Genomic DNA, 20000 nt, shown 5'->3' with positions numbered 1-20000 from the left:
CAACAAATGCGCATGTTGTTGTGAATTTATGTGTGCCATTATTACAGTACTACCAAATGTAATAATTGTGGAATAGTCCTATAATGAGGCTGTATGTGTATGAACCAAACATTTCACTGTAATGTACATGTACTTTATACGTGACAAATAAAAGCAATTTGAACTTGGACTTGAACCGATATAGTCCTATATTCTACCTATATAATCCTATAATCTCCCTATATAACCCTATAGTTACCTGGCTGGTGTCTACAGGTGTAGGGGTGAACTCGGCGTGCGACAGGGTGATAGTATCTACCTGGCTGGTGTCTACAGGTGTAGGGGTGAACTCGGCGTGCGACAGGGTGATAGTATCTACCTGGCTGGTGTCTACAGGTGTAGGGGTGAACTCGGCGTGCGACAGGGTGATAGTATCTACCTGGCTGGTGTCTACAGGTGTAGGGGTGAACTCGGCGTGCGACAGGGTGATAGTATCTACCTGGCTGGTGTCTACAGGTGTAGGGGTGAACTCGGCGTGCGACAGGGTGATAGTATCTACCTGGCTGGTGTCTACAGGTGTAGGGGTGAACTCGGCGTGCGATAGGGTGATAGTATCTACCTGGCTGGTGTCTACAGGTGTAGGGGTGAACTCGGCGTGCGACAGGGTGATAGTATCTACCTGGCTGGTGTCTACAGGTGTAGGGGTGAACTCGGCGTGCGATAGGGTGATAGTATCTACCTGGCTGGTGTCTACAGGTGTAGGGGTGAACTCGGCGTGCGACAGGGTGATAGTATCTACCTGGCTGGTGTCTACAGGTGTAGGGGTGAACTCGGCGTGCGATAGGGTGATAGTATCTACCTGGCTGGTGTCTACAGGTGTAGGGGTGAACTCGGCGTGCGACAGGGTGATAGTATCTACCTGGCTGGTGTCTACAGGTGTAGGGGTGAACTCGGCGTGCGATAGGGTGATAGTATCTACCTGGCTGGTGTCTACAGGTGTAGGGGTGAACTCGGCGTGCGACAGGGTGATAGTATCTACCTGGCTGGTGTCTACAGGTGTAGGGGTGAACTCGGCGTGCGACAGGGTGATAGTATCTACCTGGCTGGTGTCTACAGGTGTAGGGGTGAACTCGGCGTGCGACAGGGTGATGGTATCTACCTGGCTGGTGTCTACAGGTGTAGGGGTGAACTCGGCGTGCGACAGGGTGATAGTATCTACCTGGCTGGTGTCTACAGGTGTAGGGGTGAACTCGGCGTGCGACAGGGTGATAGTAGGACCCAGCAGGTCTCTGGTTCCAGCCTGGTCCTGTTTGTACTCCTGGCTGTGTTCCACTCTCAGCTTCTCTCTGGGAAGCACAGCCTCGAAGCACGGGGCGTAGCCTGGCGGGGGCAGGAACTTAAACTCTCCGTGACGACCCCCTAACAGGAAGCGGACTCTAGAGAGAAAGAAAGGGAATACTTCCAGGTCATATCTGTACATAATAATAATAATAATAATAATAATAATAATAATAATAATAATAATAATAATAATAATAATAATAATAATAATAATAATAATAATAATAATAATAATAATAATAATAATAATAATAATAATAATAATAATAATAATAATAATAATAATAATAATAATAATAATAATAATGGTACACTTTTTATTTGTATAGCACCTTTCATACAGAAACTGCAGTTCAAAGTGCTTCACGACAGAAAAAAGACAGGCATAAAATGAGCACATAAAGTGCAGACATATAAAATCACAGTTTTTCACATTAGGATCTAACATCCCAACAGACCACCTTGTTTATGGTTTGATTCAGTTTTACATAGACAATAATAAGATCAAATAGAGTAAAATAGTTCAATAGTGCAGTGCAATAAAATAGTAGAATAGAATAGACATAAAATTAGTACATAAAGTGCAGACATATAAAAAAAAAAGAATTACAGTGCAATAAAATAGTTCATATCCCGTACCTACTCTTTACTCTCGTACTTTACACTGCTGGCCAGTATGACTTACTACCATAGTGTCTTTATAACTGTATCACTGTACATATGAATACTACAACTCTGTACATACATCTGATTAGCACTATTACTCAGTAGTACTCATTTATATCTTTTATATCCAGTTTAATCACCTGTACATTGTATATTTCTATCGCACTTTACTGTTACATTTGCACTCTGGTTTGATTCCAAACTTATTCTCCTTGTAGCTACTGTACTTGTGCTGTATAATGACAATAAAATGTGAATCTAATCTAATATCTGTATTTCATAATTTACTTTATACTCCATCAATTAAAATCAAATCTAAGATGAGGAGGGAAACCGCTCAAGACAACATACTTGACCCCAGCAGAGAAGCTGGCGACTGGGAAGAACAGGCCGTCTGAGTTGAAGTTCTCGAACATGCCCTGAACCGGCTGGCCGTTGATCCTGAAGGAGATACTGGGCACGCTCAGATCCAGACAACAGCTCACCACGTCCTCCACCTTCAACAGGTGCTGATTGGGCGAGCTGACTGTCCGTGCAATGCAGCCTGCAACCAATTAAAGAGAGGGTAAGGGGCGGGTGTTTGGGTAAGTAGGAGTCAGAGAAGAAGAAGAGAGTCAATCGATCTAATTTCTGTGAAAGCAATCGTAGGGATCATGACAAATGATGAACCAACCTACCTATATATATATATTAGATTCAAATATTTAATTGCAATTAATAATATATTGTCCATAGTTAATTATGATTAATAGCATATTTGTATCCGTTTAAATATTTTTTTTCATGTTTAAGACTCTTATCAACATGGGAGTGGACAGATATGCTTGCTTTATGCAAATGTATGTTTATTAAATAAAATAAATAAACAAAATGACAAATATTGTCCAGAACGTACTGCATTTAGCGTAAAATAAATGTGCTGCAAATAATCAATGACAAAGACCAATAGGCAAAAACAGATGGCCATATTGACCTGCTAAATGAAACATTACGTAAGGGATAATGTATAGCTACGAGGTCATTGTCGCAAAATAATTGACCGACACGGAGTTTAGAATACCGAGGCGCCTCGCCGAGGTGTTTTAAACGTAGTGAAGGTCAATTATTTTGCGACAATGACCGAGTAGGCTATACATTATCCCGCTTATTACATGGCTAACTTACTAACAATATACCTAATTCATTTGACAAATCGCAGTTGTTCTGTGGCTCTGTCAGCCCAAATAAAGTGATTATTATTATCGCGGGCAGCCTCTGTTCTGGGCTGGCTCCGCTGTCAGTGCAGCCGCGGCAGCCGGCAGGTGTTCTCTGATTTGCTGCACTGATGTGGGACATTATCCCGCTTATTACATGGCTAACTTACTAACAATATACCTAATTCATTTTACATTGACTCGCAACACTGGTTCAATCTGGCTGTGTTCTGGCTCCGCTCGTCGCTCCGCCCCCTGTCATCGCCGCAGAACACCAGCAGTGTCTAATTGCACTGAAACAGTGTGTGTCAGTGGGCTTGATTGCGAACAGCTGCGCTCTGCGGTCATTATTGAAAAATCTGCGGTCATTATTGAAAAATAATGACCGCAGTCGGGGGGCTATTGACCAATCACAAGCAAGCATTTCGGCGAATGTGAAAACGCCATGTAATAATCAGTAATATGAGTACTCACACAATGTAGTGTCCTTATAAAGGTTCATTTATGTTCCATTACTCAAAGATCATTCCCTGGATCCCTCATACTAAAGCAAATCACACCTCACGTGAGGAAAAATAAAGGCACACAAAAACATCCCCTTCTACTATGTGGAATCAAAACACTGTCACAAATCCAACTGAATGGAGTTAATCTCCTCAACACATTCTGCGCCATAAACGAGTTAACTTATTATTCGCTATTGGCATTCATAATTCATCCAGCAAGGCTGTGGGAGCCTCTGGACTCTGTCTGATATTGCAACGCCTCAATACCGCCGCCTGGTGTATTTCGGGCGAGTTGCACTCCACTCTCAACCGGATGTTGCGTTCTGTGCATCGGGAAAAAATTTCCGGGCAGAGCTATCTTGTTACGTGGATCCAGACAAACACTTGAGTGCATTGGATCGCTTTCGAGACGCAAGAATCAATATGCTTTCGCCGTTTATTGAGTCGTACAAACGGAAAATGGATCTAGCAGATCGAAATCAAATAATTGGAATATTTTTTCTCCAGACTCATCGGCCACAGGTAAGATGAATCTAACGTTAATTCCAGCTTGATTGTCCATTTATTTCATTGCAATCCATCTGATCAACGTATGATGTCGTACTAAAGAAAGCCGTTACTGACAATCAAGGAATCATAAACGACCCCCCCCTTTCCTTCACGCATGATGGAGCATAATGTATACCGATCATATGCATTTGAATTTTTTAATATAGCGTGTATAGGAACAAAACGCCAATCGATTATGTATAATATGCGCCGGGGCCTATAACTCGCGTTCTAGGAATTACTGCTCTACACTCTAAAAACATACTTATATTCACGATGGTACTAACACGACAATGTATGAATGAAAAAATATAACGTTCCCACATCCGGAACGATAGATACCCGATGTTGAATGGGCCATAGTAATGTCGATATAGCTATAATATTTAAAAAGTTATAGCCCTGCAAAGAAGGTGAGCGACTCCATAGGCTTACAGCACTGGCAGAGAGTGGTATAAGATGGGCAAACTGCGTGGCAGACAATGTGTTAAACAACCTTTTACTGACGAATGTACTTTTGTACAGTAAAACTGAAGTTCTCTCTCTCCCCTTCTCCCTCTCTATGCAATGCATTAGCTCTCTATCTCCCCCCCTCTTCCTTGTGTCTCTCTCCCCTCTCTGTCACACTAGTGTTCTTGCATGTGGAGAACTGAGTGTGTCTGTGTGTGTCCCTCTCTATGTGGCCTATCTCTCTCTATCTCTCCCCCTCTCTCTCCCTCTGTGTGTGTGTGTGTGTGTAGGACGAGAGGAGCTGTCCACTTTTAATGGCCTGCTGTGTCCTGCTGAAGATTTGCCTTGAGCTAGACATCAAATAAATACTTGTGTTCTAGGAACCTTCTAAGAGACAGGATATCAGAGCACCTCGACTACTGCAATGCTCTGCTGCCTGTAGCTAGTAGCTGGTTTACCTGCTTGCGCCACCAAGGTGTGTGATCTCCAACCTACCAAAGTCAGCCCATGTTACCCCACTTCTCAGAGATTTACTTCTAATTTATCAAATGATTGCTCAATTAGGGGTGTGGAAAGTATAGATGTGGCCTGTAATGCAATTATTGTGCAATAATAATCCAATTTGACATTTATTCAAAACATTTTGGTCATTGATAAAACCAGGTTACTATTTACACAGATCCCACGATAATTATTTGGGTCATATTTATCTAAATCTTTGTAAATTGGTGTCAGGAAAAGTGCCAACTGCTAGAATTATATTAAAGTATAGCCAACTTTAATGTATGATCACATATTTCACCGTAAATTATGTGTATTTTATTGTGATAATTAATAAACAAACTTGAACTTGAAACTTAATTTAAGATGCTGTCGACTTTTCTTTTGCTTTCAGGGATTGGATGCTTTCCATCAGTTATTGGACAATCTAGAGGGTTTTGGTTGTCTTAGAATGACTAATTCTAATGTTTTCCACTTGGTGTGTATTTCGTTTTGACCAATTGTAAAGTGTCACAGAACAAGTGACACTCTTGGACAATGACATCCTGAGTCGTTCCTATGTGACCAGTATAATCTTTAAACTGAACTCTGGAGGATAGCTTTATGCTGGCTCTACTTATAAAAAATGGAAATGAGCCTTTAATATCTGCAGGGTGTCTGTGAAACGGGAGGCAACCTGGGGAATGTGGGCCTCAGCAAAGAAAGAGACATAGTGTGAGAGAGAGACACACACACACGCACACACACACAAAGAAAGAGACATAGTGTGAGAGAGAGACACACACACACGCACACACACACAGAGATATGACGGAGTGACACTAGTTAATAATGACATCCTGTTCTCTCTGTCAATTGTGGGATGTAAAAGGTTTAAGCATATGTTTATGGTATATATCTGTTTTAGATCTAGGCATATGTTACTGTATGTGTCTATATGTGAAGATCCGTGGCAGAGGAGACAGCTCTCTATGACGGGTGCACACTTGTATAACTTGTATACACTTGTATCTTATATAAGCTGTATATTCTTCATACACCTTTTAAAACTATAACTACAGTTAAAAGTTAATGTTATGTTACAGAATGCAGTCTCTGTTAGAGTAAGTCAGAAATGAAAGGGGCCCCTTAAGAATGTGACCTTGAGAGACAGCTCCGAGCGAGACGAGCACAGAGATGAGAGCAGAAGAGAGAACTGGCCTTAAACTACAAAATACATATATGATGTGTGATCAATCAGTGTTTACAGTATATGAGTACTGTATTGTACATGTATATGTATGTATATCTGTATATATCTGTATATGTATGTGTTAGGCTATGTACTGTATATTACGGCAGTCTGCCTCGTCTTCTTCTCTTACTGTCAGAACGAGAGAGGCCCATGTACGTGCAGAGTTAACCCTTGCAGTGAGGAAGCAGAGCAGACAGGCATACATGTTTAAATGACGTAATGGGGTTTTTCCCAGAAGAAAGTAATCTGTTACTTCTCCAACAAAGAGGCATTCATGTTCTGAGGTAAATGGGGTTTTCCCAGTAGAGGTAATGACAAAAATGGGAGGAGAGCCAGTCCCCACGAGCCGTGCATTGACTGGCTGGTGAAATGACATCACGGTGACAGCGCTGTATTTGGACCAATAAGCAGAAGAGATCTGGGGGCTTTATAAGGGCCAACTGGCGAGAGAAAGGAAGAGATTTTTACACTGAGCTGGAGAGATAGGAAGAGGCACAAGCCGTGCCAGATCAGACTTTTTAGAGAAATGGAGATCCTGCTGCCAGACACGGGGCACGAACCATGCAGAGATGAGATGTTCTGTTTTCTGCTTATTTTAAACTGAATGGAGATCCTGCTGCCAGACACGGGGCACAAGCCGTGCAGAGATGAGATGTTTTGTTCTGTGCATATTTTAACTGAAATGGACACTTTTCCACTTCAGTATCTTCTTGTAACTAGCTTTTTCTAATTAAAATTACCTCTTTATACATATGATTTGTATCCTTTCTTCGGACCAGACGACCGGGTAAGCATGAAATGTGTTTTGCATTGTAACTTCACCCCATGCAATTTTTGATTAATGATAAAAACTTTAGAAGTGTGGCATTATCAAATAAAGTAAAAGGAGACATATGATTATGCATTAAGGACTAAAGGTGCATTCTGTATAATGGGATTATCAAGTAAAGCCATACAGTGGTAATACGGCCAACCTAGTAGATTAAAGCAAAATAAATAAAAGTAAACTCTACGGCCAACCGAATAGATTAAAATAGAATAAAGTAAATACACCCCGCAACTCCAATCCATCAACTGTATGACTGGAGGGGACGGGGGGGTGTCTGTGTGTGAGCCGAGGTCGGCTGAGTTTAAGCCCTGAAGTTTATAGACACAATTGAGTCCTAGACGTCCCAAACTTCGCAGGACGCTGCTTGAAGCTGGGATTCGGACCAATGAGTTATGGGATAATCAATCTGACCTCGGTTTACGACCGGTACTCAACATGGCGTCCCTGGCGATGGGCATTTATACTAACCAAAATAGGTGCTAAACGGCCGAAGAAGACAGGACTACTGTCAAAAGCCTCTGGAGTAAAATTAAATCACAGATTTGGCTAAAATTAAAGTAGAAAGCTCTACTGGCGACTCGAGTGGAAGGCTCTACTCGGGGATATCACAAATGAATAGAAAGCTCTATCTTGGTGATTAAAGCAACGTTTACTCACAACTAAAGGGTAACATAATGTTTATAGAGCTCTGGGGGGAGTTACAAGTGCAGCATAATTTCGTGCTTTGCCCACAGGAAGCGAACTGGCCCTACCCAAGGCGAGGGCTCCCTAGCCCAAAGACACTGTTTGTAAGGAGGGGGAGCTGGATGTGAAGCGAAGTCAAAACGACCGTTCACAGAAAGGCGAGGGCTCCCTAGCCCAAAGACACTGTTTGTAAGGAGGGGAGCTGGATGTGAAGCGAAGTCAAAACGACCGTTCACAGAAAGGCGAGGGCTCCCTAGCCCAAAGACACTGTTTGTAAGGAGGGGGAGCTGGATGTGAAGCGAAGTCAAAACGACCGTTCACAGAAAGGCGAGGGCTCCCTAGCCCAAAGACACTGTTTGTAAGGAGGGGGAGCTGGATGTGAAGCGAAGTCAAAACGACCGTTCACAGAAAGGCGAGGGCTCCCTAGCCCAAAGACACTGTTTGTAAGGAGGGGGAGCTGGATGTGAAGCGAAGTCAAAACGACCGTTCACAGAAAGGCGAGGGCTTCCTAGCCCAAAGACACTGTTTGTAAGGAGGGGAGCTGGATGTGAAGCGAAGTCAAAACGACCGTTCACAGAAAGGCGAGGGCTCCCTAGCCCAAAGACACTGTTTGTAAGGAGGGGGAGCTGGATGTGAAGCGAAGTCAAAACGACCGTTCACAGAAAGGCGAGGGCTCCCTAGCCCAAAGACACTGTTTGTAAGGAGGGGGAGCTGGATGTGAAGCGAAGTCAAAACGACCGTTCACAGTAAGGCGAGGGCTCCCTAGCCCAAAGACACTGTTTGTAAGGAGGGGGAGCTGGATGTGAAGCGAAGTCAAAACGACAGTTCACAGAAAAGCGAGGGTTCCCTAGCCCAGAGACCCTGTTTGTAAGGAGAGACTGGATGTGAAGCACAGTCAAAAAGACCGTAGCCAGACGGAAGCTAACTAGCACTACATCGGCTAACAAGCCAGTGCTAACACCCATGAGCTGGCCCTAGCCAGACGGAAGACCCATGAGCTGGCCCTAGCCAGACGGAAGACCCATGAGCTGGCCAGACGGAAGCTAACTAGCTCACCATCGGCTAACAAACCAGTACTAACACCCATGAGCTGGCCCTAGCCAGACGAGAGCCAACTAGCTCACCACAGGCTAACAAAGCCAGGAGCTAACAGCAGGCGAAGTAGCCAGAGCTAGCGACCAATGCTAGCTCAGGAGGAGCTGGCACAACCAAAGCTAGCACAAGAGAAGCTAGTTCGCATCTTGAGACATCTCAAAAGACTGGAGATCCCCGAAAGGGCCTCAATGGCGCAACGGATGGAAAGAGGAGTAAGCACCCCCGGTCAAGATCCAGGGGATAACATGGTGGAAAGACTGATCCCACAGGTGCGAGACGGGAGCATGTCCCTCAGTGTTGCAGCCGAATCAGTCATGAATGGAACACCCATGCAGGGATCATGCTTTCTGCTTGAAAAGCTATTCGGAGGAGTCCCAGGGGGTAACCTACTGGCAGCCCGATGCGCAGCATGGTCACAAGACCAGCTACGTATCGAGTGTAGGCTGTATGACCAAGTCATAATGCTATCTGACAAAAGGGGGGCCTCCCAGGAGCCTCCCCCGAAAACAACCAAGGAGAGAACAAGGAAGAAGAATTACATATACCTACCTCCAGACGAGTGGGCCGCATTAACCCCAGAACAGCAAGCAGAAAGGAAGGCAACAAGGGAGGAATTCAAATCCCGGAAGAAGAATTACATATACCTACCTCCAGACGAGTGGGCCGCATTAACCCCAGAACAGCAAGCAGAAAGGAAGGCAACAAGGGAGGAATTCAAATCCCGGAAGAAGAATTACATATACCTACCTCCAGACGAGTGGGCCGCATTAACCCCAGAACAGCAAGCAGAAAGGAAGGCAACAAGGGAGGAATTCAAATCCCGGAAGAAGAATTACCTATACCTACCTCCAGACGAGTAGGCCGCACTAACCCCCGAGCAGCAAGCAGAGATAGGGGCAACAAAGGGAGAAATTACCTTCTGGGGCCCTGACACATGACACTCAAGCAAGTGCAACCTGCACTTGACGGGAGAAACATGGGGGAGAAACTAACCCCAGAGCAGCAAGCAGAGATGAGGGCAACAAAGGGAGAAATTACCTTCTGGGGCCCTGACACGTGACACTCAAGCAAGTGCAAACTGCACTTGACATACCGCTCATCTGTCAAGAGGAAGAATATGTAGTGTTATTGTCATTTAGGAAGAAACATGACATAGAATACTACATGCATTTTGTATATATTTTAAGTATAATATGTAAAGATGTCCGTCCTTGCTCTAAACCCAGAGTAAAGTAAAGTGAATTTGTAATCTATTTCATTCAGAAGGGATTTCCTGACAGCAACCATTTGGTAGGTTAGCACCCTACCAACCATATCAGCTGCATGAGATGTACACTCACCAGCGCCTATGGGTAACAAATTGAGACTCTGCAAACTCTCATCAAGCTTAGCACCTTGACGCGGGGGGACAGAGCGAGCATCAGGGTCTCTGTATCCGACGGGCCTATCAGATTCGTGGTGACTTGGAAGCCTCAGCATACAGGACGCTGTGGTGCTTGGGCGGCCAAGTCACTGGTTTATAGGTCTGTCAAAACGGATTGGAGGTTCCGGGGCTTAGAACATGAGTTCAAGTGAGTTGGGCTGTATACTAATCAAATAGGTATCAACAGCCGAAAGAATATTAACTGAAATAACTGCTGTCAGGTGTCTCTGGAGTAGAATTAGTTACAGATTTGAGTCAACCTTACTCAAGATTGGTCTTATCGGCAGAACCTCTCCAACCAAGACTCTTCCTAATGTTCGAGATCTGGAACACTGGTGACGTAGATGGTCTGCAGAGCGCAGCAGACAGCCAAAAGTATATTGGTAAAAAATCTATCAGGAACAAGAGAGGGTTGATAAGTAACGACTTGAAGTAGCGGTTACTCATGACTAAAAAGTTACGTAATGTTTTCTTACAGTCAAAAACGTAGAAGGTTCTACTTAAAGAAACAATCACAATTAAAGTATATTTTTGTGAAATACGGTAAAAAGGTTTACTCAAGACTAAAGTAACTAAATGCTTACTTAAAGTCAGAACTTAAGTAGAAAAAACTCTACTTTGTGAATAGCAGGCTGAAATAGCCATTGCGAATAGCAGGCTGAAATAGCCATTGCGAATAGCAGGCTGTAATAGCCATTGCGAATAGCAGGCTGAAATAGCCATTGCGAATAGCAGGCTGAAATAGCCATTGCGAATAGCAGGCTGAAATAGCCATTGCGAATAGCAGGCTGAAATAGCCATTGCGAGCAGGCTGAAATAGCCATTGCTAAAAGGACGAGGCTACTCACATGATCAGACAGGTATATGATAACCTTGGACATGCCGGAAGTAAGAGGATGTTGGTATACCTGAGAACTAACAACATTCTCATACCTAAAGCCAAACAAAGAGCGATAACAGTCCGAAAGGCCTGTGAACAATGTGCGCTGGTAAAGGTGCGCTGGTAAAGGGACAAAACCTGAACCAGTGCCACACTCTTAGACGGGGGGGGGGGGCTGTCCCCCGGAGTCAGCGGACGACGCAGCGAATGGCAAGAAGGAATATACGGACTCAGGTCAGAAATCGGAAATGGAGGAAGACCGGGCTAGGTCAAGCTCCAGAGCATCCTCAAGGTCCTCATCTAGACCTCCCAGACCTCCCAGACCTCCCAGACCTCCCAGACCTCCCAGACCTCCTAGACCTCCTAGACCGGACAGAGAGACATCGGCCTGGACCCAGGCTACAGGGCGACGAGAGCCCTGAATGGACCTGAAGGAGAGAAAAGAAATTAGTCCTCTGTGGACTGTATCTGTGATGTCCTGCGAGGCCTACGGACAGGGTCACAAGACCAGGCCAACCACACCTCAATAGAGGACTGCTGCTACAATTCTCGGGGATCCGTGGGGGTCGCCCGAGAAGCGACAAATCAACCTACCTCAAACTATGGGAGAGATCCAAGAGGTCAGAGGGGACGACCCCAAGATGACCAAGGTGACCAAGATGACCAAGGTGACCAAGATGACCAAGATGACCAAGGTGACCAAGATGACCAAGGTGACCAAGATGACCAAGATGACCAAGATGACGAAGACGACAACAACCTGGGTGCATCGGCCGGGAACAACAGATGCAAGTCTTCCCGCCGGATACCAAGCAACAACGTGACCCCTATCCTGTCGAGCCGTCCAGCCAGGGAACAACAGATGCAAGTCTTCCCGCCGGCTACCAGGGTAACAAGGTACCAAGATGGCAGAGGGGGTGTGGAGAGTCACAGCCACGTGACCCCACAATCGCCATCTCGTCCCCCAGTACAGACGCTATTAAGACAATGGAAAATGACCGACCAGGATGACAGAGGGGGTGTAAAGTGTCACAGAACAAGTGACACTCTTGGACAATGACATCCTGAGTCGTTCCTATGTGACCAGTATAATCTTTAAACTGAACTCTGGAGGATAGCTTTATGCTGGCTCTACTTATAAAAAATGGAAATGAGCCTTTAATATCTGCAGGGTGTCTGTGAAACGGGAGGCAACCTGGGGAATGTGGGCCTCAGCAAAGAAAGAGACATAGTGTGAGAGAGAGACACACACACACGCACACACACACAAAGAAAGAGACATAGTGTGAGAGAGAGACACACACACACGCACACACACACAGAGATATGACGGAGTGACACTAGTTAATAATGACATCCTGTTCTCTCTGTCAATTGTGGGATGTAAAAGGTTTAAGCATATGTTTATGGTATATATCTGTTTTAGATCTAGGCATATGTTACTGTATGTGTCTATATGTGAAGATCCGTGGCAGAGGAGACAGCTCTCTATGACGGGTGCACACTTGTATAACTTGTATACACTTGTATCTTATATAAGCTGTATATTCTTCATACACCTTTTAAAACTATAACTACAGTTAAAAGTTAATGTTATGTTACAGAATGCAGTCTCTGTTAGAGTAAGTCAGAAATGAAAGGGGCCCCTTAAGAATGTGACCTTGAGAGACAGCTCCGAGCGAGACGAGCACAGAGATGAGAGCAGAAGAGAGAACTGGCCTTAAACTACAAAATACATATATGATGTGTGATCAATCAGTGTTTACAGTATATGAGTACTGTATTGTACATGTATATGTATGTATATCTGTATATATCTGTATATGTATGTGTTAGGCTATGTACTGTATATTACGGCAGTCTGCCTCGTCTTCTTCTCTTACTGTCAGAACGAGAGAGGCCCATGTACGTGCAGAGTTAACCCTTGCAGTGAGGAAGCAGAGCAGACAGGCATACATGTTTAAATGACGTAATGGGGTTTTTCCCAGAAGAAAGTAATCTGTTACTTCTCCAACAAAGAGGCATTCATGTTCTGAGGTAAATGGGGTTTTCCCAGTAGAGGTAATGACAAAAATGGGAGGAGAGCCAGTCCCCACGAGCCGTGCATTGACTGGCTGGTGAAATGACATCACGGTGACAGCGCTGTATTTGGACCAATAAGCAGAAGAGATCTGGGGGCTTTATAAGGGCCAACTGGCGAGAGAAAGGAAGAGATTTTTACACTGAGCTGGAGAGATAGGAAGAGGCACAAGCCGTGCCAGATCAGACTTTTTAGAGAAATGGAGATCCTGCTGCCAGACACGGGGCACGAACCATGCAGAGATGAGATGTTCTGTTTTCTGCTTATTTTAAACTGAATGGAGATCCTGCTGCCAGACACGGGGCACAAGCCGTGCAGAGATGAGATGTTTTGTTCTGTGCATATTTTAACTGAAATGGACACTTTTCCACTTCAGTATCTTCTTGTAACTAGCTTTTTCTAATTAAAATTACCTCTTTATACATATGATTTGTATCCTTTCTTCGGACCAGACGACCGGGTAAGCATGAAATGTGTTTTGCATTGTAACTTCACCCCATGCAATTTTTGATTAATGATAAAAACTTTAGAAGTGTGGCATTATCAAATAAAGTAAAAGGAGACATATGATTATGCATTAAGGACTAAAGGTGCATTCTGTATAATGGGATTATCAAGTAAAGCCATACAGTGGTAATACGGCCAACCTAGTAGATTAAAGCAAAATAAATAAAAGTAAACTCTACGGCCAACCGAATAGATTAAAATAGAATAAAGTAAATACACCCCGCAACTCCAATCCATCAACTGTATGACTGGAGGGGACGGGGGGGTGTCTGTGTGTGAGCCGAGGTCGGCTGAGTTTAAGCCCTGAAGTTTATAGACACAATTGAGTCCTAGACGTCCCAAACTTCGCAGGACGCTGCTTGAAGCTGGGATTCGGACCAATGAGTTATGGGATAATCAATCTGACCTCGGTTTACGACCGGTACTCAACATGGCGTCCCTGGCGATGGGCATTTATACTAACCAAAATAGGTGCTAAACGGCCGAAGAAGACAGGACTACTGTCAAAAGCCTCTGGAGTAAAATTAAATCACAGATTTGGCTAAAATTAAAGTAGAAAGCTCTACTGGCGACTCGAGTGGAAGGCTCTACTCGGGGATATCACAAATGAATAGAAAGCTCTATCTTGGTGATTAAAGCAACGTTTACTCACAACTAAAGGGTAACATAATGTTTATAGAGCTCTGGGGGGAGTTACAAGTGCAGCATAATTTCGTGCTTTGCCCACAGGAAGCGAACTGGCCCTACCCAAGGCGAGGGCTCCCTAGCCCAAAGACACTGTTTGTAAGGAGGGGGAGCTGGATGTGAAGCGAAGTCAAAACGACCGTTCACAGAAAGGCGAGGGCTCCCTAGCCCAAAGACACTGTTTGTAAGGAGGGGAGCTGGATGTGAAGCGAAGTCAAAACGACCGTTCACAGAAAGGCGAGGGCTCCCTAGCCCAAAGACACTGTTTGTAAGGAGGGGGAGCTGGATGTGAAGCGAAGTCAAAACGACCGTTCACAGAAAGGCGAGGGCTCCCTAGCCCAAAGACACTGTTTGTAAGGAGGGGGAGCTGGATGTGAAGCGAAGTCAAAACGACCGTTCACAGAAAGGCGAGGGCTCCCTAGCCCAAAGACACTGTTTGTAAGGAGGGGGAGCTGGATGTGAAGCGAAGTCAAAACGACCGTTCACAGAAAGGCGAGGGCTTCCTAGCCCAAAGACACTGTTTGTAAGGAGGGGAGCTGGATGTGAAGCGAAGTCAAAACGACCGTTCACAGAAAGGCGAGGGCTCCCTAGCCCAAAGACACTGTTTGTAAGGAGGGGGAGCTGGATGTGAAGCGAAGTCAAAACGACCGTTCACAGAAAGGCGAGGGCTCCCTAGCCCAAAGACACTGTTTGTAAGGAGGGGGAGCTGGATGTGAAGCGAAGTCAAAACGACCGTTCACAGTAAGGCGAGGGCTCCCTAGCCCAAAGACACTGTTTGTAAGGAGGGGGAGCTGGATGTGAAGCGAAGTCAAAACGACAGTTCACAGAAAAGCGAGGGTTCCCTAGCCCAGAGACCCTGTTTGTAAGGAGAGACTGGATGTGAAGCACAGTCAAAAAGACCGTAGCCAGACGGAAGCTAACTAGCACTACATCGGCTAACAAGCCAGTGCTAACACCCATGAGCTGGCCCTAGCCAGACGGAAGACCCATGAGCTGGCCCTAGCCAGACGGAAGACCCATGAGCTGGCCAGACGGAAGCTAACTAGCTCACCATCGGCTAACAAACCAGTACTAACACCCATGAGCTGGCCCTAGCCAGACGAGAGCCAACTAGCTCACCACAGGCTAACAAAGCCAGGAGCTAACAGCAGGCGAAGTAGCCAGAGCTAGCGACCAATGCTAGCTCAGGAGGAGCTGGCACAACCAAAGCTAGCACAAGAGAAGCTAGTTCGCATCTTGAGACATCTCAAAAGACTGGAGATCCCCGAAAGGGCCTCAATGGCGCAACGGATGGAAAGAGGAGTAAGCACCCCCGGTCAAGATCCAGGGGATAACATGGTGGAAAGACTGATCCCACAGGTGCGAGACGGGAGCATGTCCCTCAGTGTTGCAGCCGAATCAGTCATGAATGGAACACCCATGCAGGGATCATGCTTTCTGCTTGAAAAGCTATTCGGAGGAGTCCCAGGGGGTAACCTACTGGCAGCCCGATGCGCAGCATGGTCACAAGACCAGCTACGTATCGAGTGTAGGCTGTATGACCAAGTCATAATGCTATCTGACAAAAGGGGGGCCTCCCAGGAGCCTCCCCCGAAAACAACCAAGGAGAGAACAAGGAAGAAGAATTACATATACCTACCTCCAGACGAGTGGGCCGCATTAACCCCAGAACAGCAAGCAGAAAGGAAGGCAACAAGGGAGGAATTCAAATCCCGGAAGAAGAATTACATATACCTACCTCCAGACGAGTGGGCCGCATTAACCCCAGAACAGCAAGCAGAAAGGAAGGCAACAAGGGAGGAATTCAAATCCCGGAAGAAGAATTACATATACCTACCTCCAGACGAGTGGGCCGCATTAACCCCAGAACAGCAAGCAGAAAGGAAGGCAACAAGGGAGGAATTCAAATCCCGGAAGAAGAATTACCTATACCTACCTCCAGACGAGTAGGCCGCACTAACCCCCGAGCAGCAAGCAGAGATAGGGGCAACAAAGGGAGAAATTACCTTCTGGGGCCCTGACACATGACACTCAAGCAAGTGCAACCTGCACTTGACGGGAGAAACATGGGGGAGAAACTAACCCCAGAGCAGCAAGCAGAGATGAGGGCAACAAAGGGAGAAATTACCTTCTGGGGCCCTGACACGTGACACTCAAGCAAGTGCAAACTGCACTTGACATACCGCTCATCTGTCAAGAGGAAGAATATGTAGTGTTATTGTCATTTAGGAAGAAACATGACATAGAATACTACATGCATTTTGTATATATTTTAAGTATAATATGTAAAGATGTCCGTCCTTGCTCTAAACCCAGAGTAAAGTAAAGTGAATTTGTAATCTATTTCATTCAGAAGGGATTTCCTGACAGCAACCATTTGGTAGGTTAGCACCCTACCAACCATATCAGCTGCATGAGATGTACACTCACCAGCGCCTATGGGTAACAAATTGAGACTCTGCAAACTCTCATCAAGCTTAGCACCTTGACGCGGGGGGACAGAGCGAGCATCAGGGTCTCTGTATCCGACGGGCCTATCAGATTCGTGGTGACTTGGAAGCCTCAGCATACAGGACGCTGTGGTGCTTGGGCGGCCAAGTCACTGGTTTATAGGTCTGTCAAAACGGATTGGAGGTTCCGGGGCTTAGAACATGAGTTCAAGTGAGTTGGGCTGTATACTAATCAAATAGGTATCAACAGCCGAAAGAATATTAACTGAAATAACTGCTGTCAGGTGTCTCTGGAGTAGAATTAGTTACAGATTTGAGTCAACCTTACTCAAGATTGGTCTTATCGGCAGAACCTCTCCAACCAAGACTCTTCCTAATGTTCGAGATCTGGAACACTGGTGACGTAGATGGTCTGCAGAGCGCAGCAGACAGCCAAAAGTATATTGGTAAAAAATCTATCAGGAACAAGAGAGGGTTGATAAGTAACGACTTGAAGTAGCGGTTACTCATGACTAAAAAGTTACGTAATGTTTTCTTACAGTCAAAAACGTAGAAGGTTCTACTTAAAGAAACAATCACAATTAAAGTATATTTTTGTGAAATACGGTAAAAAGGTTTACTCAAGACTAAAGTAACTAAATGCTTACTTAAAGTCAGAACTTAAGTAGAAAAAACTCTACTTTGTGAATAGCAGGCTGAAATAGCCATTGCGAATAGCAGGCTGAAATAGCCATTGCGAATAGCAGGCTGTAATAGCCATTGCGAATAGCAGGCTGAAATAGCCATTGCGAATAGCAGGCTGAAATAGCCATTGCGAATAGCAGGCTGAAATAGCCATTGCGAATAGCAGGCTGAAATAGCCATTGCGAGCAGGCTGAAATAGCCATTGCTAAAAGGACGAGGCTACTCACATGATCAGACAGGTATATGATAACCTTGGACATGCCGGAAGTAAGAGGATGTTGGTATACCTGAGAACTAACAACATTCTCATACCTAAAGCCAAACAAAGAGCGATAACAGTCCGAAAGGCCTGTGAACAATGTGCGCTGGTAAAGGTGCGCTGGTAAAGGGACAAAACCTGAACCAGTGCCACACTCTTAGACGGGGGGGGGGGGCTGTCCCCCGGAGTCAGCGGACGACGCAGCGAATGGCAAGAAGGAATATACGGACTCAGGTCAGAAATCGGAAATGGAGGAAGACCGGGCTAGGTCAAGCTCCAGAGCATCCTCAAGGTCCTCATCTAGACCTCCCAGACCTCCCAGACCTCCCAGACCTCCCAGACCTCCCAGACCTCCTAGACCTCCTAGACCGGACAGAGAGACATCGGCCTGGACCCAGGCTACAGGGCGACGAGAGCCCTGAATGGACCTGAAGGAGAGAAAAGAAATTAGTCCTCTGTGGACTGTATCTGTGATGTCCTGCGAGGCCTACGGACAGGGTCACAAGACCAGGCCAACCACACCTCAATAGAGGACTGCTGCTACAATTCTCGGGGATCCGTGGGGGTCGCCCGAGAAGCGACAAATCAACCTACCTCAAACTATGGGAGAGATCCAAGAGGTCAGAGGGGACGACCCCAAGATGACCAAGGTGACCAAGATGACCAAGGTGACCAAGATGACCAAGATGACCAAGGTGACCAAGATGACCAAGGTGACCAAGATGACCAAGATGACCAAGATGACGAAGACGACAACAACCTGGGTGCATCGGCCGGGAACAACAGATGCAAGTCTTCCCGCCGGATACCAAGCAACAACGTGACCCCTATCCTGTCGAGCCGTCCAGCCAGGGAACAACAGATGCAAGTCTTCCCGCCGGCTACCAGGGTAACAAGGTACCAAGATGGCAGAGGGGGTGTGGAGAGTCACAGCCACGTGACCCCACAATCGCCATCTCGTCCCCCAGTACAGACGCTATTAAGACAATGGAAAATGACCGACCAGGATGACAGAGGGGGTGTAAAGTGTCACAGAACAAGTGACACTCTTGGACAATGACATCCTGAGTCGTTCCTATGTGACCAGTATAATCTTTAAACTGAACTCTGGAGGATAGCTTTATGCTGGCTCTACTTATAAAAAATGGAAATGAGCCTTTAATATCTGCAGGGTGTCTGTGAAACGGGAGGCAACCTGGGGAATGTGGGCCTCAGCAAAGAAAGAGACATAGTGTGAGAGAGAGACACACACACACGCACACACACACAAAGAAAGAGACATAGTGTGAGAGAGAGACACACACACACGCACACACACACAGAGATATGACGGAGTGACACTAGTTAATAATGACATCCTGTTCTCTCTGTCAATTGTGGGATGTAAAAGGTTTAAGCATATGTTTATGGTATATATCTGTTTTAGATCTAGGCATATGTTACTGTATGTGTCTATATGTGAAGATCCGTGGCAGAGGAGACAGCTCTCTATGACGGGTGCACACTTGTATAACTTGTATACACTTGTATCTTATATAAGCTGTATATTCTTCATACACCTTTTAAAACTATAACTACAGTTAAAAGTTAATGTTATGTTACAGAATGCAGTCTCTGTTAGAGTAAGTCAGAAATGAAAGGGGCCCCTTAAGAATGTGACCTTGAGAGACAGCTCCGAGCGAGACGAGCACAGAGATGAGAGCAGAAGAGAGAACTGGCCTTAAACTACAAAATACATATATGATGTGTGATCAATCAGTGTTTACAGTATATGAGTACTGTATTGTACATGTATATGTATGTATATCTGTATATATCTGTATATGTATGTGTTAGGCTATGTACTGTATATTACGGCAGTCTGCCTCGTCTTCTTCTCTTACTGTCAGAACGAGAGAGGCCCATGTACGTGCAGAGTTAACCCTTGCAGTGAGGAAGCAGAGCAGACAGGCATACATGTTTAAATGACGTAATGGGGTTTTTCCCAGAAGAAAGTAATCTGTTAC

The 20000-nt window shown here is 45.4% G+C and overlaps 1 protein-coding gene across 1 annotated transcript in view; it reads right to left on the bottom strand.

Moving 5' to 3' along the window:
• Window positions 1-20000, bottom strand: part of ryr2a (ryanodine receptor 2a (cardiac)) — a gene marked incomplete at both ends in the record, with an annotated part of 432832 nt that overhangs the window by 334197 nt on the left and 78635 nt on the right. Inside the window, 2 exon segments of the mRNA XM_084331016.1 lie at window positions 1199-1415; window positions 2338-2530. Of these exon segments, the coding sequence (XP_084187142.1) occupies window positions 1199-1415; window positions 2338-2530 (410 nt within the window).

This window comes from Notolepis coatsorum (assembly GCF_963971535.1).
Source record: "Notolepis coatsorum genome assembly, chromosome: 15".
Classification (NCBI taxonomy): Eukaryota; Metazoa; Chordata; class Actinopteri; order Aulopiformes; family Paralepididae; genus Notolepis; species Notolepis coatsorum.
Note: the sequence above shows the minus strand (reverse complement) of the source record. Positions and strands in the feature narration are given on the sequence as shown.